Genomic DNA, 25,308 nt, shown 5'->3' on the forward strand with positions numbered 1-25,308 from the left:
GTCAGGAGTGTTCATTTGTATAAACTGAGCTTTTCAATGGACCTCCGTGTCCTGTACATACCTACATTTAAAGATAGCGGTTGGTCTTGAAAAGTAGATGTGCTCCCCTGATGACATCACATTCGAGTGACGCACAAACTGTAATGTCTTGATATGGAACTCTCGATCATGTACTCTTTTAAGCTGCTTGTATTTACATCCATTTCAAAGGGCAGAAAGTATATGCCATTAGAGGAGAGCCTGTCAAACGCCAGTAAAGTAATTGCATCGGAATATGTCGGTAACTGAAAGCATCCACTATGTTTAGTAATTCCTTCAGGTTCCCACGGCTGTGAGCTTGAAACAACTCATTTGGGTTCGGTTTAGACGTAAAGGAACATGAAAACTATTGCAAAAAGATCAAAGGCAAATCAGTATGACACCATTCCTGAATTAATGAACATAATCCAAAAAGCAACACGCACCACCCACAGCGGTTCTTACTCCATAAGCGATGTGAAACATTGGCGAGTGGTCTGATTGAACATGGTAGATGGGAAGTAGGAAACCTGCCATAGAATCTATGTGGCAGCCAGTTTAGTTTGACACATCAGAATGCTTCATCCTTTGTATTAATACCATAGGCTACATTTTTCCACATGCGCAGGTTGCTTAGGACACTAGTAAACTAGTCCGAACAATCTTAATGCACATTGACAAATTCTGACAATGAAAAATACGACCTGGGACACTTGCAGTTGGTGTGAAATTGCTCTAAATTGGCATCTGACTGTCAGCACGTTTGGACTTGTATCCGCATCAGTCTTTCTACAAGCCCTTTCCAGAGACGTCTTGGTTTTTGCTTCGGAAGTATTTGTAAGAGGATTCAATTCAACACTACAGCTAAGTCAATGCCTAGTCTGGGATACTGAATGGAAACCCTTATTGATATATCTTTACGTCCAGTTCATGCGTTCTGGATGACTACCCCTATATAACACCCCTCTCTTGGAATCCCCCTGACCCCACTGAGCCAAGAAGTAGTTCTGTTTTGCAATTATTAAAGGGTTTATTTGATAATTTAAACAATAGATATATATATCACACTTTATAATAAATTAATAATTGAATATCACACTTAATCTGAGCAGTAATCAATAATGGATAGTCCGGCACTAGCACACTTCTTTATAATCAATGATGAGTGGTTATAGGATGGATAAGATAGCAACAATACTTTTATGGTTTCAAATGGATGCAGGGTGGAATGAAATTGCAGTACAGAAATACTCAATATGATTTCAACAAAACAATGTAATTACTTTTCTCTGGCAATCCACTCCCCCCTTTATGCAATGCAAGGAAATGGAAGGAAAGCACACAGTTCTCAGAAATGCAATCAAATGTAATTCAGTTCACCCCAGCAAGCTTAGACTACAGAAGTTTGAAACACAGGCCCAAAATGCTTTTATATGTGCTGGCAATGAAGTGAAAAATATGCTAAAATGCTTTTAATTCCCTCTAGAGGTTCAGGGTGAGTGGTATCTAGTTAATATTAGTCCAGGCTCACTCTAGCAATGATTCAGGGATGGTTCTTAAGAGGCAAACAAATTTTTAGCAAGGAAAGCAAGGAAGCTGCTGTTTTCACACGTGGCTGGATTTTTAACCAAATCGCAAATCGCGGTAAAATTCGCGAGTACGAGAATCGTGATTACGGCGAAAGTATAAGGAGTAGGAAGTCGGTCCTAGGCTTGTTGGAAAGGTAACATTCTAAGCTTTCAGTTCCTAGCACACACGGTTCCAGAGTTATGAACAATTTTGTGAAGGTTGTTTTTCGGATTTGAAATTTTAAAAGTTCAAAGCGACAGGTTACAGCTTGCAGATAGAAAATGACAGGTGACAGCTTTTAGGCAGTTCTGGTTAGATTAAAATAGATTGAATTATATTATTTTAACTAAGAGATTGGTTCTGCACAGTTCTGCTAGGTACTCAGAATATATTTTTGAATTAGGCCTCGCCACGGATCTGGTCAGGTTTTGGAATGGACTCCGGTCTGGTCTGGGTCTCTTCACAGTGATCTGAGTCAGCTCTCTGGTTCTGCTAACGGCGGTCTGGGTCACTCTGGATCTCTGCTGGTCTAGCCTCTCTGGATTCTGGATACTGCTCTGCTTTCTAGGTACTGCTACAGGTTCTGGAGATTGATGGATTTGAAGTCTGGATCTCTGGATGTTGTATGGTCCGGCAGCATGCTCTGCAGCAAATGGAATTGAATGTCTCTATCTGTCCTGACTGTCTGCTTTTATGTGTTTTGAAAGTGGGTGTGTGTGCAGCATCACTAGCCAGCCCCTCTTTCAACTTGTCATTGGCCCAATTCTCCCCTCTCCCATGATTGGGGAAGGAACTGTGAGTCAGAGTGATGCTGTAGGTTTTATGGGTCAGAGGATCCTCCCCTGGTCAGTTTGCCCACAAATCTATATTTGATTCAAAATGCACATTTATCAAATACATAATGGTTTTTCATTGCATGTACATATTACCTATCACATGAGGTAGTCTCTGTCCCAAATTTGCTCTTCCTGGGAGCTTGGGTTAAAAAATGGCAACATATTTCACTTTTTAGTCGGGTTACCAATATTGGATTTTTCCCCGCATTTACACAGATGTGCCCATGGTGTGTGGGCATTAGGTGGTGGAGTGTCAGATTTTTGACATACATACATTTAGAGTAATATCCTCTTTTCCGCTAAAACCCCCCTGAACATACCACCGGGTCCTACCATGTCTTCAAATGTGCACAGAAAAATCACAAGAATAATGATATCACTTATACAATTTTCACAAGTCCGCTCCATGAATGATCCATCTTTTTAGATTTATGTTCTGGCCCCAAAGGGGTGTGGTTTCCCCCAGCACAAGGTTGAATTTCTGGTTTTTCCAGTTCTGCCAAGCCAGCTTGCTCTCAAAGGCAGTGCTCCTCCCCTTTCCTTCCAGGAGGAAGCCACTTTTACGACCCCCATAATAAAACATTTGCCTGAGTCAGGACAGGGCTTTGTTCAATTTCCTGCAGAGCCCAGGTAATTCAATCAGAGAAGTGTCATATCCCTTTTGGTGGGAACAGCAAAAGGCAGCTAGGCCTGGGAACACAGCTGTTGTGCAAGTCTCAACTCCTGTCGGGGGTAGCTGGTGGGCAGAATTCAGTTTCATTAAGCCAGGTTTCAGATAAAATGTCACTTTTTGTTCCCCAGTTTAAGTCAAGACAATTTTTACATATGCAGCTAGAATGCTGATTCTAAGTTCAAAACTATGACATTTTAACAGTGACAAACTATGTGGCAGTCACAAGTCTGTCCCTCAGTTTATTTACACATTTCGATTTTTGGTAATTTTAAATCCAGTTTCAGTTAGGCTGCTGCAGACCTGCAGAGCTCAGCCAGTCTTGTTATAAACCTTCAAGTCACTTCAGAATATAACTTTACATTGTATCCACCTCTTAGTAAGTCTTTCTTTGGCCTGCTTTGGGTTCATTTATTCAGTTTTACCCAAATGTCTGGTGTTGTTTTAAAACGCTGGCTTTCTGATAGTGGTGAGTACTGGTAATGCAACCATTTTTGGGATTTAAGAAATGAATTCCCCACAGTTCTAGGTTGCTTTTGGTAATCAGCATTGCCATTCCCGATGGTTTCAGGCTACTGTGTGTGGGTAGTCCAATGGCGGTTTTAGGCAGTGCCCTTCTGTGCCCATAACATCGGTAAAAATGGGTGGCAGCCTATTCTTCATGCATTTCCCTGGGCATTTTCTGGGAAGCTCTGGCCATCATGATGTTTTCAATGCCAGTACTGCACAGTTTTTGTGGTAGGGCTCGGATGCATGGGTAAAAACATCCCACATGTTATTTGCCAAATGTGGCTGCTCTGTTGAACCTCTGGTAGTTTCAGTGGCTAGCACAAGTAAGGGAACTATTTCATCTTACTTAAAGAAGTTTTGGAAAAAAACAATTGTGCGTCTTGTTGGACCAAAGTATGCTATGAAATGTGAAGACTCCCTACTGTTAGGTCAATAAATGGAGTTTGAATGTTTGGACGCTGACCTGTAACCACCTTCAGAAGGCAAAATATAATTTTTTCAGTTAACCCTAAAACACACACTTTAGGTCCACCTACGATATCCACCTATTACTTGGTTTACGTACAAAACACGGACAAATGTTACAGAACTGACCACATTATGAGCACCCCCTTCTAAAGAAGCCCTCAGCCAAACCTTTCTGTATGGCTAACTATCTCGCTGTGTAAACAGAAAAATAATATGAGGCCGGCAAGCCCAACAAGAATCACACCAACACAGGTTACAAAGAACATACAAGTGCTTTATTTAAAAGCTACAACAGTTACCAAGTCAATTGACAAACGGATAGCTATTCGGCTCTCAGAGTAACGTAACGAACTTCAACGAGGGTTCGATGCGTTAGTGAGAGAGCGCACATTGGAATACTTGAGCCTTTTATACAATTTGTTCAGCCCTTGGCCAACCCTCTCGCGGGTTAACCATTCTATGAGCCGGGCCTATGGATTCCTTGCCAGGTCAATCCTGTAATATATGCATTTCGATTGGTTTCACTGATATAGTTGTACATTTACATATAAGTCAACGGTAGGACAAGGTCTCAGTTCGCGACCCCGACAAGTGGCCTGCAGGCATATTAATTATTCATGTGGACGGAGGTCACAGCGGCCAGAATCTTACTCAGAATGTCATTTGGCCTCCATTTTGATGTTCAGGATGACTTCCATATAACAAGAGAACCTAAAATGGCGGCTTAATCCAAGATGGCGACTTACATTGCTTTCTCTAAGGTCAAGACCTTGCCGTGGAGTTTGTTCGCATATGATGTTTAGACAACTTGGCGTAGGACAATACACATACAATTGTTACGATAGGAGGCATAATATTGTTTCAATTCCGACATCCCGATCTCCATCACTCCTTTCCTGGGCAAACTCTTGGAAAAGCTGGCCATCTCCCAGCTTAATCTACATGCTGAATCTGTTGGTTGCCTCGAAGACCACCAGTCTGGCTTCAGAGCTGCCAGAAGTACGGAAAACTTCTCTCCTGAACACCCGTGAAGACATGCTCTCCAATCTTGACTCTAATCTCGCTTCTGTCCTCATTCTCCCCGATCTATCCTCTGCTTTTGACACAGGCAACCATGCCATCCGGCTAACTCGTCTCTGTGACAAACTTGGTATTACTGATCAGGCCCTGGCCTGGTTGACTGCCTTTCTCATCGACTGACCCTCTCAGGTCCAACTAGGGTCTTTCCTCTCTTCTATCTCTATCTCTACTTGTGGTGTTCCCCAGGGGTCTAACCTCTCTCCCTGGCTCTTCAACCACTACCTGGCACGTCTTGGACACCGCATTGCTACTTTCTGCTCCAATTTTCAATATTATATGGATGACACTGAGCTCTCTTTCAGGCTCTCCTCAGCCACCTCTGCTTCTTCTCTCATACCAGACTGTCTGGCTGCATTTCTGGAATAGTGTGCCGCCAATGATCTCTGCCTTAAGCCAGTAAGACTGAGATCCTCCTCATTGGGGGACACCCTCCCTCCTTTCCTCTCTCTCTCTCTGGCCGCCCGCACTGGTCCCTCTTCCTGCTCCTTCCTGTGAGGATAGGAACCTTGGTGTCATCTTTGACTCCACCCTCTTCTCTCCTCACATCTCTGACGTCTCTAAGAAGTCAAACTATCAGCTACACCTCTTCAGAGGTATTTTGCCTTTTCTCACTTTTCCCAAGAAACTCACTGTCTCCAGAGCTCTGTTCCTCTCTAGGCTGTTTTATTGCAACAATCTCTTTATAAATCTTCCTGCCTCTACTGTTCCACCTTTACAACTTATCCAGAACAGGACTGTGAGTCTTGTCCTTGGCCTCAAGCCCAGGGAACGTATCGCTCAAGTTCTAAAATGACTTCACTGGCTCCCTGTGGCTGCAGGGATCAACTTCAAGACCCTCTGCACCATCCACAAGGCTTTCTGGGGTCTGTGGCCTCTCTACCTCCAACCTTCTCTTCCAAATCATCTTCCTTCTTTCCTTCTCGAGCTCTCCGCTCATCCACCTCCAACTCACTAAGGGTCAGACGCTTCTCCAAGCAGAGAGTTGGGGGCAGATCCATCTCCTCTGCTGGGGCCTCCTTATGGAACAGCCACCCTGCCTCTCTCAAACTTGAGCAGAACCAGCTCTGGGATCTGGAAGTAACTCAAAACCTTCCTTTTTGCTTCTACTTTCTCTCTTCTTCTCCCCTGCTGATGCACCTGACTGCTTGCGCACTGGCCACCTGGTCACCCACTGAACTCGAGCCCAGGTTTCTGCATGTCCAGTTGCCCTCAAACTGCCTCTGGTCTCCCCAGCACTTAAGGGTCTGTATCTGCAACCCTACAGTCCCTTCTTTCTGCACCGATGAGCCACCCGCTGGCTGTAATTGTGAGTTAACTGTGTTTCCCACTTTTCCTCCCCCCGGCACTTCTCCCCTTCCGTCTTCCCTGCACTTGCGCAATCTGAATGACACAAGGCCTGGTAAGATCGTTAGCTTGTCCTCCCTTTGTTTCCCCCTCTTTGTCTTGTCACGCCTAGAAACACTTGTGTACAGGCGTGTTTTAAATGCCCCATCATTTCATATCATATATCATTATATATGTTATGCATAATTATCTCTTGGGTCTAATTGCTTTTTCTAGTTTCCTCGCCAGTCTTGATTACACTCTGCATGTTAAATTATTGTCTAACTTTGCTTTCCCCACTTGGTCTTTTTAATTAATCTTTCATAATGCAGTTAATACCAGGGACCAGTACCTAAGCGCGGGACCGTGCTTCGAACGTGTGCTGCTGTGCGTTGTCTTGCTTCCAAGATGAATGTGCTGCCCATGAGATGACCTCTCGGCCCATAATAATTATATAATGTTTAATGTTTTGCATTCATCTCCTGTTTTAAATCAAAAGTAAATAATTCAATTTGAATTGAGATCTAATGGTTGGATGACCAGACTTCATGGTTTTACGAGGTAGTCCTGTTTTCACAGTCGATCCCCTTGACCCAACAACATTCTGAAAAACAGCCAAAACCCAAGCCCACCCCCTTTTTTAGAAAAGGTTTTGAGTCAAGATCTATATCATAGCATACAGCACCACCCCTACTCATGCTGATGGCGAATCGAGGTGGACCTGTAACCTGTGCTGGCAATGAATCATCTAAATTGGGGAACAAATATATATTAGTCATCCTAGATTATGCAACCCATTACCCTGAGACCTTCCCCTCAGAAACAACACCAGTCAGTAAATTCTTAGACACCTTATTTTGTTCCTCTCCTGGGTAGGATTCCCAAAGGAAATCCTTACTAATCATGGTACGACCTTTATGTCCCGCCTGATGCAAGAGGTGAAGGATGTACTGAATATAAAAACATCGAGAACATCTTTTTATCACCCACAGACTGAAGGTCTAGTAGAATGTTTTAATTTTACCCTGAAACATATGTTATGTAACCTGGTAGAAACAAATGGGCCCTTTTGCAGTCAGAAAAACATCCCCAATCGTCTTGACGTAGGAAAGGAGGGAGCAAGTCACATTACCTTTATCACAAGCTGCTCATAAACTGAAATCCCTAGTGACGGCAGTAAAGGACATTGTGAGTCAACACCTTTCAAGATCACAGGAATACCAAAAAGCCATTTAACTGACAGGCAGTGACTAGATCTTTTTTTGGTGAGGGGTCAAGTGTTGATCCTCTTGCCCACCTCCTATGATAAGGTGGTCTCTATCTAGGTGGCATGGCCCTTACACAAATACTAATTTCCCAACTTGACAAGTGGCAGAAAACACAAGGCTACCCTGTAAATCTCCTAGACAACTGCAGAGCCGACCCAGTGGAATGCATGGCCCCATTGGCCACCCTCTTAGTACAGCAGGAACCCGGCCTCAGCCTGATCCCCGAGAATCTAATCCAATGACAAGATGGATCTCCAAAAACTGCTGAACCAATTGACAGATGCTTTCTCTGAAGAACCAGAAAGGGTCAAGAATGTTTTCCATCTTTATAGTAACCCCTCATTGGAAATATTAACCTCATACCCTATCACATCCCTGAGGTATGCAGGAAGGCTATAAAGGAGATCACCAACGTGCTAAAGTTGGGAGGGATAGAACCCACTGTCAGTCTGTCATCACATATTTGTCGCCAAACTGGATGGGTTTTGGAAATTTTGCATTGATTTTTTGAAGACCAGAATCCACCTTTGTCTTCGATAACTATTCAATGCCAAGAATAGATGAGCCTTTAGAGAGTTTGGGAGAACCTACATACATCACTTCACTAGATCTCACCACAGGTTTCTGGCAGGTCCCCCTGAACCTCACGAATAAGGAAAAGACCGCCTTTTGTACACCTCGGGGACTGTTTAAATTCACTGTCTTCTCTTTTGGACTGCATGGAGCTCCGGCTAAATTCCAAAGACTGAGGGATCTGCGTTCTCGTCCTGGCTCTGGCGTACATGGTCAGCTTCTTCGCATCAGTTTTTCCCTTCAGCGTCTAAGAAGCCGGATGCCGGTACATTTCTTTGCTTAGTTTTGCTTCCTTTCTCAGTGGTCACGGCTTCGTGGGATTTCTGCCTTCGTCGCGCAGCAGCATTCCACAGGCTCCCTTGGGTCTCCATTCACCACACCGGCTGCGTGGCTCTATTATTGTGCTCCTCCTCCAAGCAAGCATTTCTCTCTCTCTATCTGAACCTCTGTTGTTTTCTTGACGTACAGGTGTATTTTGGTGCCTCCCTGAAATGGAAGGGAAGATTCCACTGCTCCTCTGTGTCACAAAAAGGCGGCAACAAATACAACAAATGCAGGTCCCTCTTGGGGAGAAGGGACGAATTCCCTGTATTAGACATAGCCTGCATTTAAAAAAGAAACCGAATCCCTGAAACCAAGATTTTAAAATAATTATAAGTAATTCACCCCACAAAAAGGTTCAATTGTTTTTATTTATACCTGTGCTAGGCAACAATTGTGTGTCACAGACAGTCCAACATTAAAGATTTGAATTAATCCTAGAACATATTTAGTGCCTATATTCAGAAAAAACGAAGTAAATCGTTTTGTTTTAAACTTTATTCTGAGAAATGACTTCACCTTTTCATTTAAAGGGGAGATTGCTTTCAGGTAGACCACTCAAATTCCTTACTATATAGTGTGTGAATTTAGTTTTATGAAAATCAATGTCCATTTGTGCAGCTCTATTGTGGAATGTTTTATTTGATCATCCAGAATAGATATTCATATGTTGGAAGCATGTTTGTGTAAATTAAAATGTAAACATGGAGACAACAGTTGGCAGGATGTGTTTTCTTTTCAGTAGACAAGCTGCCTATATATTTTGATATATTGTGGTTGACTTATTTGCCTTCCCCAGCATTGAAAGTTAGGGGACCACCTTTAATTCCTTAATTTATTATTTTAAATAAAACTAAATATTCACCTTTAATACAGCCTGTTTCTTGTTCCAAATTGTGGGGTGGGATTATTTTGGTGGGGAGCATTAGATTAGGCAGATCACTCACTAGAAATGTAAATATTTTCCGTAAATGTCATTAGAGACTTAAGTTCTAAGAAAACCACAAACCCACATCTAACCTCCAAGCAGTCCTAGCTCGTTCATGGACCAGCATACATACTGACCCTGGTTCCACTTGAAAAGCTGTGTATTAATCCTCTAACAGATTTATATGGGCCCCAGCCCCATTCTTTTATTCTAGTTATCTTACTAATGTTCATCAGTTGGTTCCAGTCACATTATATAAAAATGAGTAGCACTAGTAGTTTTTTCCACATGTTTAGCTTCGGCTATGAGGTGACGCATGTGCCACCTATACGCCGAAACTATTACATTAGAGTACAGATAGGAAGAAATGGCATGTGGAGGGACACGCAGATTGTAGGTGTTTGGCTATTTGCTCATCCATTGACTGCCCATGTCCACACTAAGCCATATGGCCATCCTCACCCAGTTTCTGCCCAAAACACCTCCTCATGGGAACTCTTTGAGCTTGCTTTAATCAATCCTTCCCATCAAACTTTGTACTCAAATTGCTTGTCAGCATTTTTTCAAAGCCGTGTTCTGAGAGTTAAGGACTTAATTGGAGCTGTAAACCTGATATTGGTGTAATAAAAATGTCTTAACCAGGTCTGCCTTCAGCCACTCGATGTATAAGCCCCTTGCGTGCCCTTCACAGATATCCTGTTAAGACAAGCATTGCCAAAGCCAACAGTTTTGGCTTGTGTATAAGTATTAGGCATTTGCCAGGCACGGCTATTAGATGCCCAGGTACTCGCACCATTTCACACCTGCTACGACCAATGGCCAGTTAATACCAGTACAGCAGTGCCTGGCAAGCACCTTTCCAATGCTTGTTTGCTTTTGCAATTCTACATCTTTTTGATACCTTTTTAATATGTTTATGATGACATTGATTGGGACTTCTAGTTCTTTATTACGTTTGTGCATTATAGTTTGCATTTTTAATATCTGCATGTCCCAGTACCATCTCCATCAAGTCTTGGCAGTAGCCTACTATTGCACTAGAGTTGGAATCCTATTTCCTGGGGCCTTTGGCATTGCCACTGCTTGGAACCAACTAGTGAAGGGTGTTGTGGGGGCTCAGTTAATGTACAAAAGGTCTGCAGCCACTCTTGCTTTCCTACCCTGATGGCGAGTTTCACAAACTGTATCGTTGTTCAAAATGTCCATCATGCAAAAGCTCATTAGGGCTGTGAATATCTATTTTCCTCTTTAAGTGTAAACTCTGTTCTCAGGATAATTCCGCTCCCCTTTATTATTTTAACTGTAAATATGTATGTATCCTGTCATGGTGCTTTCCTGGTGGTATTTAATTTGGCGAAGTAAGACCCAGTATTTATATAGAGCAGAGGCAGACAAGGCCTTTTTTTTTTTACCTCATGTTATTTTATAATTTCGCATTGACTTGTCAGTGAAGGAGAGCTGAATAAGAGCATAGACGGAACTTGAGTTCTTAAATTGCTTCTATGGACGAGCTTGGAAAGATTCTATAGCTCTTCCTTCATTACCTAGGTGCATCCAAAGTTAAATGAGTCTTCAAGCAAGCAGGTGTCAAGTGTATTGCATTGTGCTGGAGTGTCTAGGGACTGAAAAGCGTATGCCTAAGGTAGTGTTATCTGGCGCCACTGCAGCAGTCACACTGTAGGGCAGCACTGTGAGATTCACTGTGTGAATTGTAATGCTCCGGGGGCCAGGAAGAGTCATGTGACTTACTTGCCGTTTCTCTACTAAATCCTCAGGACCTGCGTGGGAACAATATTATAAGAGTCCACAATAAGAGCATATCATTTGAGGGAATTAATGTTAAGTGTGTAACAATATGTGATAGCTAGCCTCCGTCTAATGCCGAAAATTCCTTTAGAGTACGTCCTCCCATTGTCTCTGTTTTTTGGGAAAACGGTTCTCCTCTCCGACTGCCATCCAGCATATTTTGAGGTAAGTAATATTTTAATTTGTGTACATGCAAATAATGTGTAAATGCAACAATACGATTTGAACTAATGTAGATTACTGGTTTAAAAATGTTTTACTGTCTACCCTAATTTGATGTGCCCTTTTATAATTTCAGTCTGCTTCGTTACTGTGTTCATCCAAGTGAAGCGGTATCCCACCTTTGTTTGACTCGGCATAAGCAATAGATCTGCTCTATGTGGTGTTGTATAATTAAGTTGGGATGTGGTGAAAAAACACCTACTTTTATTAGCCATTTAGATTGACCAACATTACATTTTATCTGCAAATATGCAAATAATCAGTTAAGCAAATATGCTAATTCATGTAATTTCACATAACCTAATATGGCATAGACGATGCTAGGCAATTCCACCAAATGTTACTGTTCACATACTAAGTAATTAATTATATCACTAAATATAGATATATCAAAATGTTATGCTGATAAAATGGTTTCGTGTGGCAACATCCTTCTTTTACATTTTTAGGCTCATGAGCGTTCAGAAAGTGGGGAGTTCGCGTTTATCAAACAGCTGGTCCAGAAGATCCTCATAGTGATTGCTCGCCCCGCTCGCTTGCTAGAATGCTTGGTAAGTCGCTTCAATGTTTACCTAAAGTTTAACTTCTTATCTTTGCCTTGTATTTTCTTCAATCCTTCCCTTCACATTAACTTGTGGCTTTTAGTCTTTCCATCACATTTCTCCTTGTTTCCCATGTTCTTTTGTTTTCCCTCTCCCATACAAATATTTTTAGAACTCTCCTCTATGCTACTCTATTTCCATCACTGATTGTCTCTCTTGGTCAGTTCTTTTTCCCCCTGTTTCTTCTTGCTCATTCCTCGTAGAACTTTACTTTTTTCTCATTCTCCTAATTTTTCTTCCCCAACTATTTATCCGCGTAGACTTTCATCTCATTATTTTGTGTTATCAGCGGTTCTCTCTTTTATCTTCTCTCGTGTTAAAATATTTCACAGGTACTCTCTACATCCACCCTCACCAGTAGTTTAGTTCAGTTTATGACTTGTATAGCGCACCTAACCCTGAGGTATCTGGGCGCGTATAACATAGCCAGATTTTTACAGTTACAGAGAGAAGATGTTATAGTGTCATAGAGAGATGGTAAACATAAAAATGTTACAATTAAATATGGTTGATGGGTAGTTGGGACCATGCTACATAGTGGTTGATGTGGTAATGGCGGGAAATCCTAGACAAATAGCCAGTCTTTCATTTTCGATCTAAAAGTCCAAAAAGAGGCTTTGGCTCTGATGGAGGTGGGGAGGGAGTTCCAGCATTTGGCTGCTAATATTGGAAAGCTTGACCCCCCCTGCTGTCTTCAGTTTAAACATGGGTATATTGAGGCAATGTAGGTAGGTGGATCTTGTAGGTGTAGTAGATTGGTGCCTAGAGAATGTGTCTGATAAGTATTGAGGGGCTGTGTTGGCTAGGCATTTGTGAGTAATGACAAGTGCGCAAAGTTTGATTCTGTCGCATACTGGTAGCCAGTGGGAATCTCATCTGAAGGTTGAAATATGGCTGGAGCGTAGTATGTTAAGGGCACGGCGAAGGGTGTTGTTCTGGAGAACTTGTAATCTCTTCAGGTTATGCTCAGAAGAGCCTATGAATAGGGTGTTACAATAATACAAATTTGATAAAATCAGGGCCCTGGCTAACGTGAGGCAACTGTTTGTGGACAGGAACGGTTTGCAGGCGTTAATTTGTTTGTGTAGGCTGTGGAGGAGGCTGTGGAGTTAACTTGTGTTTTGAGGGAGAGGATAGAATCTAAGTAAACAACAAGGGTTTTAACTTCTTTGGCGACTTTAATAATGTTGCCATCAGTGTTAAAGGAATTATATCAGTGGTTAAGCTTGTTCAGAAGGGCTTGGGTGCCAATGATCAAGAGCTCCGTCTTGTCATTTAGGCAAAGGCATGCGTAGCCATCCAGGCCTTGATTTCCAGATAGATTTCTGTTCATTTTTTGGAATCTATCTCATAGCAACCAGTGAGTGTAATGAGGACCTGAGTGTTGTCAGCATAATTTGTGTAGGTGACACCCAGGTTATGAAGACGATCAAAAAGAAGCTTAGTAAAAAATATAAAGCGTGGGTGACACACAGGAGCCTTGGGGGACTCCGCAGTGGATGAGTCCTGGCTCAGCCGGTGCAGTAGGTGCAAAAACTCTAGTTCTATTTGTGAGGAAAGATTGGATCCAGCTGTCCGCATAGCCAGATGTTCAGTCAAAATTTGATGGTCAACAAGGTCAAACGCTGCTGATAAATCCAGCAGGAGCAGGATGGCCAGATTGCCCTTGTTTTTGGCCTTGTCTATTTGTATCTTTAAATCTAAGAGGGCTGTTTCCGTTCCATGCCTGGGTCTGAAACCGGATTTATTTAGACCATTCGCTAAAAATCTTATACGCTATTTGTGTTAGTACTTTATATATTTAAAATACAGATTGCTTATTTTATTTTCTGCGGCTCTTACAACGTAGTGTATTTCACCAATATTGTGGAACAGTTGTACTTCAGAAAAATCATTTCAGAGGCTGATCAGATGCCAACGACTAGATCCACCACTTTCTATGAATGGAGCAAAGCTGTATCTCAAGGAGTTCTTTCCCACAAATTCTGTCCAAAGAAAGTAGGCTTATTTGAAGGATTTGATTGCTAAAACAGATCGAATTTACTTTAGTACGTAACATTGGCTGTACGTAAAATTGTCTGAGAAGCAGGATAGAAGTGATTTTCAATCTCCCTAAATACACGTGACGTATCAAATATGTTTAGTACAGGCCCCTGCTTTCAAAAGGAATTCAATTTCTACTAAAGTCTGAGAACTTTTCCCGTGCCCTGTAACATATTTTGTTCAATGCAGGCCTCTTCTCTAGTATAACTTTCTAGCAAAACAAATGAACTATGAAATATGAACAGGACTATCTGGATACCGTTCCTTAAACATCACTTGCCCAGTATCCCTGAAGAAATAGAAAGAAGCTCGGCTCTTGTAATGCTTTTAACAGTGCTCTCCTAAATAGACTTCAGAGTCGGACCCAGAACAATCCGAACCAGACAGCTAGAATGCTACTAGCAGTGAACAAATACTCTCTTTACACCTCTTCTGCATCTGTTTCATTGTCTCTCAGTTGAAACAATGACTATATTTAAGATCCTATACTTTATACCCTCCATGCTGCCAATCCGAAATATCTCAAACAAAACAAAAAAGACTACTTCTGGACATGTCTGATAAGAAATATCCTTGTACGAAAACAGAAATCTATCACATATCCCCTAGTATGGTACTTAAACATGTTTGTGGGGATACCCCTTTCATTCTGTGTCCCAACAGCCTGGAAAAGCATTCCAGTAGAACTTAAAGCAGAATTATTTCCCATAAAGGGGTCATGATTTATATCAGAATTCTGTGTTCCTTCTTAGGAAACAAGTGCTGGCCCCATGGATCTACAGACGTGCACTTTAGGCCCACTGTACTACTGCCGGTTGCACCAGAGAATAATCATTTTGGTAAACCTGCTTTGGAGCACCTGAACAAGACCATTTTCTTGCATATCTTATCCGTCGTGGATGGTTGGCCGTTAAATAGTCGCCTCCATTTTGTAGTGTAAAGGTGCATATGCAAAATTCAAACTTCTTAATGATTTGGGCAAAGTAAAACTCTAGCAAGAACAAATGCAGCAAATGGGGCACAAGCCTCACTATATTGCTAAACGGAGCAGAGACCAATCTAAAAAAGTTAATAAACTACAGTGATCACAAAAGCTAATACATGTCAAGCACATACTTCATGCCTATGAAGCAGTTGAATAATATGACATTAAATGCTAATGGTTTTAATAACCTGTGGTAATGAGAATCCAGGAGTATCCACCTCCATCTTTTGCTTGCAAGAGATTTAAAAAGCTGCACATTTTAAAAAGCTGTTAAAATGAATTCGCTAAATACAATGTGATATAGGATTAATGCTTCTTTAACAGCAGATGCTGCCGTAATGGAGAAATATGAACAAATTAACGTGATAAAAAGTGTGATGCAGTGAGAAGATGGCTACTGATATAGTTAGCTGTGTAGAAGTATACTTTTTAGTTTGTGCAATTTTAGCTCCAAACAAAATAGGTGTGTTGCAGGCATAATTGTATTGCCAACTCAAAATAAGATTGGCTTTCAGTGTCACTATCAATGAAATGCTTTTCTCTAGTAGAATAAACCCTAAATGTCTGTTATCATGTGGAATTCCGTTGGTTGCGAGATACTTGGCTGAACATATTTATTGTTTCTTAAAAGGATTACTTAAACCCACGACTGTGGAGACCGCTTACTTTGGACTGCCTCCCCAGTGCAAAGAATGGGACATCCATGCTCTGATTGCATTTACTGCTAATTTGTGCCCAGCACTGAAGAAAAATACATGTAGCGCTAAAGCTGTTAGCTAAATGTATATTCAGTTATCCATTTATCCTCTCTGATTATGCTTTGTATTAGAAACTGGTGTTCTGATCAAAGAATCCCAACAAATGAGCCCTCAGTTGGGGAATGTAAAGCTACCTTCTAACAGATGAAGGATTTTCCAAAGTGGCAAAGAGACAGTTTCATGTGGGAATCTCGATCCCTACGGTGGTCTGGTATTTCTTGAATGGTCATTTATTCATATTTGTAAATTCTTATAAATATTGTACAAATTTAAAGAAATTGAGAGCCATCAAATTTAAGTGTAGCTATTTAAGTATGTGATGGGATTGGCGAATCAGTGTGGAACACTTCCATGTGCAAATTAAAAATGTATGCAAGAAGACATTTTGAGTCTGCAAACCTAGCAGCACAAATGTATTGGGGGCAACATGGCTAGTTGTTGACTCGCATGACTATAAAAGCGTGGGCATTTCCAGAAACTAAACTAGAAATATGTTTTCCAAGTCCCAACAAAATTATTCCTAATTCTTAAGAAACAGAAATTAATTTCTTAAATTTTTATAATGCTCTGTGCAAAGAAGATTTGACTCAAATTTGTGATTAACAAGCTTCCAAGTCCTTTCTTTCTCTTTTGAAGTCCCATGTCTAGCTGAGTAACAGCAGCTTATGTTACTTGGCAGATGAAAGGTGAGGAGATTAGAGTGGTTATGCATGGTCTCTCGAACGGGGGAAACCGGCAGGATAACGTTTCTTCAGTAATACTGTATTTTAAAAACTATCTCTGTACTGACTTCACCAACAAAAAGATTATTAATGGTAGTAATTTCAGGGCAGCTGTCCTTCAATATTCCATAATGGAATAGTAACTGAATTTCTTAAGTACAAAACTGAAATGAAAATACAATTTTAACCACTCAAGTACACTCCTAAATTCTGACTGCATACGTTATATGAAGATAATTTCTTTGTCTAGATTTATGCCTGGTTCCAGTTATTGGCTAAAGGTGTTAGCAGCTGGTTTCTGAACGAAGTGGATTTATCTCTGGGTGTATATTGTCTGTAAATACAGTTTGTTTGATCAAATTGGAGGTGCTGACATGATGGAACCATCAATGTATTCACTTTGCTAGATGTGGAAAAATAAAAAACATTTAATTTGGTGGTTTGGGTGCTTACTCGAATCTAGGCAGTAATGCAAAGTTGTTCGGTCCATTTGTTATGGATCCCCTACAATACTTACCAACAATAATCTGGCTGTTTCTCTTCTGGTAGAGCAAAGGATGTGGCAGGGATGCCACTTGCCACCTGTCCTATTTGCCTTCTTTGAAGCCTGTCTCCATTATGACTTTAGGAAATAATTCCATTAAGAGATTTGTTAATCACAATCACATGACATCATAGCTGTGTGTATGATATTGCGTTTAAAATGTGGACAGAATGAATGTAAGGTAACCTTTTTAACTACCAAAGTGGTTTCCAATTTCTGTGGATATCAGATTGCATTTGAAAACATTTCTGAAAGATGTTTTGGCCAAAGATGTATGGAGATATTTTTTGTTAAGGATTGCATGCATATTAAATCTCTTCAGGCTGGTTTTATTCTGACACACTGTCTGATGTTGAACAACATTGTGGCTTCTGTGTGGAAAATAGTCTAATTAGTTGCCAGGATGGGGAGAGTGTTCCTTGAGGGCCTGGTAACAATCATCAGAGGGATGATTCTGGGGCTTGTGGGCTCCTCTCTAGACCTGCAGGGATGTGTCTTCAAACTACATCAAACTAAATTGTTTACAAAGAGTCAATTTCCCCTCTGCAAGTCATGCAGAAAGTCTGGCAGGTCCTACAAAAACCTCAACAACTCCCTGCTCTTCAGGGATTTCGGCCGTTTTAATGTTGCTGTTACTTCAGAGAGGACAAGGAGTGTGAGCTGGCAGGGGTCATAAAAATAGGGCAATGATAGATTTAAGTAATGTGATCCAAAGTAAAGCGTAGGGCGTCTTTTCAGAGAAGCAAATGGGTGCATGAGGCACTTGCTAGGCTAACCCATGTTTTGTCTGCACGTTCTTTTTGGCAGATGTATGTCCCTTCAGTAGGCAGTTCTGCGTGTCTGTAAAGCATCCTTAACACTACAGTGTGTGATAGAGTAGGATGTGGTGCAGTATTTATTTCCTCTGTGTAAGAAGGCATGATCATCATGATTGGTAAGAACGGGCTATTCCTTTTTTCCATAGGAATTTGATCCTGAAGAGTTTTACTACCTTTTGGAAGCAGCTGAAGGCCATGCCAAAGAGGGGCAAGGCATTAAAACTGACATTCCCAGATATATTATCAGCCAGCTGGGTCTCACGAAGGACCCCTTGGAAGGTAAGTCATATTGAAATGTAACAACTTTATTTGTAACTAATTATGATGAAGAACATGTAACGCAACCATTTTCCCTTGCCTATAATGAACCAAAAACCTGAGGGGTTTCCTAGGCACTTGCTACCAAGTGCAACACATCTCCCGAAGCTATGCCCTGCTGCCTTGCTTTTGTTTTTGTATAGTCCATTGCTATTACAGCCACTTTATTCAGGATGAGGAAGTGTTCTGTTTCTTATTGATATATGTAACCGTTCACTGCCAGGCATGCCTCCCCTCCCTCGCGTCTTCTACTTGCCAGTGGACTGGGACACCTGGTAAACTTGTACTTGCACCCATAACATCAGTGGTCACTATCATATGGCCCACCACTTCTTGGCTTCTGTTTTTCTGTAGTTGATGAAAGCCTTCAGAGGTCTGTTTGTTTTCTGCATGACGTGGTGTGACGAACCCTTCGTGGTTTGGCATGCTTGTTTGGGTCATTTTCCCTTGCTGAGATTTCCCTTTGGTACTGGCTACGCCGAGTGAGTTCTGGAATGATTTCAAAATGTTAGTATCTCCTTATTGCAATAGTCCTATCTGCCTAATGCACGACACTCTTATTCAGGCTTCAGTGCTTCTTCTCCATGCTTGCAACTTCTCTTGGTAGGAAAATTCCAGGCTTACCTAGGTACCAATCATTTGGGCTACCTGATCTATGTGACACAGTGTTACAGCACAGTCTCATGGAATCCTCAGTTTGAGTTCATTTTTAATGTGCGACAGACCGTTCGTCCTGCGTATTATCTGCAAATCTATCAATTGGCTGCCGCTCCTCCTACCCAAAGCAGCTAACACTACTGCCTGCTACGTATCCATCACTCTCCTGAACCACTGTGTATCCTGTTCTGCCTCGTTCTTACGTTCCTTCACCATACATGACCCCACCAACTGAAATCCCTTCCCCAGTCCTATGAACACATGGTTTAAAATCCACATGTACTCCCTAAAAGCAAACAAAATAAAGAATAGGGAGTAAAATTTCTCCCCACAAAAAATTGGGAAGAGCAGACATACAATGGACTGGCCCCTGCTTCCACTCACAATGCTCCACGGATACCATTGGATCCGTCAATGGTAGCAGCAGTGCCTCAGAAAGGACCCCTCTGATATCACTGCTTGATATAAAGAGGAACTTTAAGGTCCAGGTGCAATGCTACTGTTTAGATTAAAAAAAAATTGCATTCACCTAAAAATACCTTTAGGAATGAGAAAAACGTTTTTATTCCCTAAAAAATATATGTTGCTCCCAAATGAAACTGCAACTACTATTCCCCTGCCCTCTCATCCTCTCCCATCACCTGGACTTGGATGTTAGATACTGAGCATGATAATCATCTATTTTATGTAAATACTCACTACTGTACATAACCTTCTTTGTATGTTTTAATCTGGTCTTGGCAGTGCTGCTAACTCTCACTGTCCTATTGCGCCCACCTAAGCCTGGTTAATGCACCCGTCACTGCTGCTCTTTTGCTATTGTAAGGCACTCAGATTTTGAAATGCCCAGCCATTCATATGCCCCAGTTTAAAGAGCTTCTTGTTGAAGATCTCCTTGCTATGCAAATACATAGTAATACAAAAAAGACTCTTAAACACCTGTCAAGTACTGCTGGCCATCACTTGTATGTACTTACTGGCTCTGGTGAACTGTTCATGAAATGCCCTTTGGCTGCTGAGGATGACGTTTGTATATTCTCAAATAATCGGATGTATCTGCAATTGGACAAGCAGAGGTTTAGGTTGGCCTTGAACCACAAACCGCACAAGTACAAGGCTTTGTATTATTCCCTAAGTGGGAGACCAGCATGTCACGACACTGACATTTCTTTTAGGCGTTTTGCCACAAGGCACGAGCAAACCTCCCCAAACCAATAGCAGGGAAAGAAAGCATTATACATGTATATTCTGCTTCAGTAAGGATGTCTCAGCCTTGTTATTGATCATGGTGTAAATCAATTCCCACACCCCCAACCGATTATCTGGGCTTCACTTACACCAAGGCTGGAGAAGGAGAAAATGAAGCGAAGATCATTCTGATAGCGTCCCCAATGGTGGTCTTCTAGAGTTGGCATTTGTTCACATGAGAGATGTTCTCATTGACAAAAATGTTTGGGTCCTCGACATTTCACCCAGGATCTTAATAAAGATTTGAACCAAAAATCTAGGCTACAAAGTCGCTTTGAGCAGGCAAACTGGAATCCCTTTCATTGTCTGGTCAACCTTCTGTTAACAAAGGCAAGTTTCAACCTGCTCTATTGCACGAATGTGGGTGTCCCTAAACCTAACGCACAGAGTAGCATCTCACAGTGATGAAACAATAAGCTGCCTGCTATAACCTGAACGCCCAAATCACCGCACACGTGCACAGTAGTCGCTTTAAAACCTTGAGTAGCATGATCACATCAAGGGCCACACTTATTGTCCAGGACTAATGCAGCCTGCACCTTCCAACCCTGTGGTCAATCATTATGTAGTGAAAAATGATATCTTCAAAACACAATTGCACAAAAGAAAATGTGTCCTACTACACGTTTTATATTTTGTTCTTTAAGGAAGATCCGGTTTTGAACATCTTTATTTCTATAGCAGAAGTACTTCTGCTGTATTATTCCAGAGGGCCCCTTAAGAACAAGGCTCATTCTGTTTCATTTGGCTTTGTGCGGAGATCACAAGTTAACACGGTGTCCTGTCCTTCCTGAGGGACGGTCCGATGGACAAACTGCTAATTTGTAATAAAAGCTTGAACAGATGAAGTGCTTTCTGCAACCTGCTATGCATTGCTCCAAAGGCTGTTTCCTTGCTCGACGGCTGGTTATTGGGTTTGAAAGTGATGAAAAGGGCCCTTGGTTGGCATGAAAGCATCCTCCGAGATTAAACCCGCCATTACTTTCTCCGCCTTGCCGGCTCACGCGGCCGCAGTGTCTGTCTTGCTGTGAAATGATGCATGAATTACTTGGCGATAATGGCAGTTAAATTTATACTGTATTGAATGCAAAACCACAACAGATTCGTCACTTATCGGAGTCTGTGACTGCCTCTCCAAGAAGTTCCCTGGAGGGACATTTCTGTCCCCCAGTGGCTTTTAAATTGCCATCTTTACCTTTTTGAATCATGGATCTTCAGAAATGGTTTAAATCAATGAAATAAAAGGACAGCTGTTTAATGGTATTTAGATGAGTTTTGAACACGTCCTGGGGCATTGAGAAACGGCTTTTTCGCTCGGAGCCTGAAATGCTGACTCTAGGTTCCATTCCATTACTACCCACTGTTTGCAAATAAGATGCGTTTTCCAGATAATGGCCATTTAGCCAAGCAAAAATCTTTTTGGGAACGGAAACTGGGCTATCAGTTGCAATTTTGTGAAGGTAATTTGGGAATGAATGCTGTCATTTTGCTAAGACACTGCATTGTGGCCAGACCCAAAAGAAAACCTACAACTATATACTTCAAAAAGTCTGAATAAAAAGGATATATTGCATTAGAATTATTTATGTTTCAGTCTCTTTTTTTAAATCTCTTGCCACTGATTTTTTATTCATAAGAAACAAATTTGCTAAGAAAAGATGCAAACACATTCTACCATTTATGATCATATCAATTCACATATAAAGGCCCATGTATATATGGGTTGTGTAGAACAGTTTCCTTACCTGCAAAACTCATGCGCCATTAGGCAAAGGATGGTAGTCGGACCAAGCAGAACTGGTCAATGACCTCTTGCACCCTATCCAAGTGTGGCCACGCGCTCCACCCCAGTGCTGGCAATGCCCAGGACAGAGAGGAAAACTGATTACCTAGTCCTCGAACAGCCAGTTTCGATCACTTTTCATTTTCAAATCAGGTTGTTCATTGGCCTTCCCCGGGTCTCTTTTACCAAAGGCCTTAGCCTTATGTCCAAGAGGCATGGGCAGTCAGGATTCAAGGCAGTCCCTGGCGATACTCTTGTCATAAGAACTCATTGCACCATGGTTTCTGCCGAGAATGCTCAGGCCTAGACCGCAGACAAGGAGCCTGGTCTAAAGGCTTGCATTCATGCTGAACTTAGAAACGATCATTCTGGTCACGAAATCGAGGTTGCCTTCTATTCCGATGATTGATTACCATGGCCAAGTGACATAGTGCTATTGATCTTTAATAATTGTATCGGGAAGATGTCCTCCCTCAGAGCATGGGAGGCCCTGTCTTTCCATGTCCTATTGGGAATATTGCTTGTCTTTCCTGTATCTGAACTATTAGCGCTGATGTTGTAATTTCAGTTGATGTATTGTATTTCTTGTTGCTTGGTATGTATTAACACTTTCCATCTGAATAAGCATGACATGTTCAGCAGTGGACACAGATGATGACCCGGTTCTTAATTCCTGCTTCTTCCACGCAAAGGTATTTGAAGGCATGATGGCATCCTACGTGTAGCCCCTTTCTATAAGCTTTCCAGTAGTCCTTTATTTGTAAATATATATCAGTCTCTCCAAAGCGCTGCATAAATCAGTCTAATTCCAAGAATAGTCCTGTGATGTGTTAAGAAAAAGTGTTTACGAATCCACAGACAGTGTAAAAGCATGGAATTGTGTCTTGTTTTTGACAGCCTGGTCGTTGGCAAACCACGGTCATCCATGCTCGGCCATGGTTTGCCCATGATCTTGGCAGTGGATTCAGAGACACTGGCCCAGCTTTCCAGATTCCTTCCTCCCTGTATGGAAAAGGCGCCTGCATTCCCCGGCTGACCATCTCTGTCCGGGGACTATAACGAGGCCTCTATCTACAGATCTCGGAGATGTGAGGGTGCAGCACAGTTTGATACCATCATTTTGTAGAAGGTGGACAGGGCAGGGAACTGCCCCGGCTTGGGAAGCTTTCAGGTGTTGATGAAATGTGCTCACATTGTATTTTCCCCTTTGTTGTAGAAATGGCGCAGCTGGCCAGCTATGACAGTGGCACTGCCGAAACACCAGAAACGGTTGAATCCATTAGTGTAAGTGAAATCTTTTTTTTCAACTTTTTTCTTAGTCTGGTCAAGATCAGCCGGCAGGAGGCCATCTGTTGTCATGTTGCTAAATGCAGCCCATGTCCCTGTGTCACTCAGCAGCCTGTGGGAATTAGACAGTCTTAATAAAGTGATTCCCCGCAGCTGTACCGTGGCTCCTCGTTACCCTTGTCTGCCTAGTAAACTGTGAGCTTTTTGTGAGTATTTTTCTGGGGTCAGAGCAGATTGAATTTGTTTTTTTTCAACACAATGCGCAGTATTTTAGAGGGCGATTTCATGCGTGTGATGAGTTCTTATGAAGCCGTATGTAAAAGTTGGCAAGTACTGCCATAAAATAGTAACAAGAACTAGTAACAGCAGGTGCCACAAACGCACTGAATCCCCTACACATGCTGCAGTAACTGCCGCAATTGCACTATTGTTTTGGACTTGGGAAGAGAGACGTGATCAATTGGGCATTCTGAGTTGTATATCTGTAGCTTGTGCGTAACGCCCACTGAGCTATCTCCAAACATATACATCCACCCAAGAACAGGTCAATGGGCTGCGTTCGTGCCAGTAGAGAGACTCCCAGAGCCCCCTTTGTTGTTCTTCTGACACACCACGGTTAATAAAGTTTAAAGTACTTTTAAGAGTGTAATATCTCTTCTAAATTGCATTTTATGGGGGTGGAAACAAACATTCATTAACGTTTTGTTGTCCAGGGCTGCTCCCATTTTCTCTTAATTTCTTTTTGGCTTACTGCACAAAAACCCAGACTCATTTAAAAGTGGAAAAGGTCGCTTTAATGTGACAGGCCAAAGCTTACAATTAAACGCTTACCTGGCTCCATGGCCTTACAAACTAAAGACATATTTTAACCAACCAATTAAATAATTAAACATTCTCCTATTTTACCCAACAATTACATAATTAAATAAAGCCATTTCCTCCCTAACTATCCCTTGGACCCTACCGTCTCTTTACCCCTTTTCCAGGCGTCCCGCTTTCTCCCCGGGGCCATGCCACTCCAGGCTCAATACCTGTTCCCCCGTGGTGGCCCGCTTGTGCAAACAGGCCACCCCATCCTTCCCCGTGTCATTCCCCCATTGTGCTTCCCTCCCCCCACATCAAAAGGGGCCATGCCCCCGGCACCAGAAAAACCCTCCCCCGAGGTGTTCTTTCTGCCCCCCCCCACCAATTCTCTTACCTCCAACTCCTCAACCAATCTCCCAGCCAAGAGCTCCAGTCCGCCAGCTAATGATTGTTCCCCAAACCGGGCAGCTTACCCATCCTCTCTAACTCTTATCAATCCTTTCTAAACCATCTCCTTACGTTCCAAAACCTGTACTGACACCGATGTACAAAATTCTACCATCTCTCTGTTTATCCCCTTCCTAGCCCGATCTATCGGGCCCTCATTTCTCGCTCCCCTCCCAACTCTCTGTGGCAAACACTTATTCCCCCCTACAGATGCTTGAGGCCACACTTGTCGGACCCATAACAAAAACCCTTTCTATTTTCCTGAAAAAAGCCACACCCATATCCCATACCAACTCATTTTTTCTACCAAGACTAATCCCCCCCCCCCAACTGGAGGCCCCTAGTTTTCCCTCAGCCCACATAGGAAGCAACTGATCCCAGCCCAGCCCCCCTAACCCAGACCGTTTTACCACCACATAATTATAGCTGCAACCCAGTTGCCTGTCAACAACACGATCCTCCACTTCTTTCCCCACCCACTTAACCCGAGAATGACCCAAAAACCAAATTTTTTGACATCTGACCGTACCTCCTGGCAGCATCTGAAAAAGAAATTACAAAATCACTTGCAAATCAACAACATCCTAATAAATGCAACACTCCTGCCAGTATCTCCCTTACTCCCCGCGTCCCAACCTATTCCCCTGCTCCTCTGAATAGCCCAGCCTGCTACCTTCGGATGCTGCACCCCTCCTAAATG

At 42.2% G+C, this 25,308-nt stretch overlaps 1 protein-coding gene across 5 annotated transcripts in view; it reads left to right on the top strand.

Annotated features, from left to right (window-relative positions):
* The window catches only part of MAST4 (microtubule associated serine/threonine kinase family member 4), a 2,307,007-nt gene that overhangs the window by 2,057,132 nt on the left and 224,567 nt on the right, over positions 1–25,308 (top strand). For all 5 annotated transcript variants that reach the window (XM_069627380.1, XM_069627381.1, XM_069627384.1 and 2 more), the window contains 3 exons: positions 12,042–12,143; positions 18,211–18,343; positions 23,287–23,354. In XM_069627380.1, the coding sequence (XP_069483481.1) occupies positions 12,042–12,143; positions 18,211–18,343; positions 23,287–23,354 (303 nt within the window). The remainder of the gene's footprint in view (positions 1–12,041; positions 12,144–18,210; positions 18,344–23,286; positions 23,355–25,308) is intronic.

The sequence above is a fragment of the Ambystoma mexicanum genome, chromosome 6p (assembly GCF_040938575.1).
Source record: "Ambystoma mexicanum isolate Mex_15411 chromosome 6p, UKY_AmexF1_1, whole genome shotgun sequence".
Lineage (NCBI taxonomy): Eukaryota > Metazoa > Chordata > Amphibia > Caudata > Ambystomatidae > Ambystoma > Ambystoma mexicanum.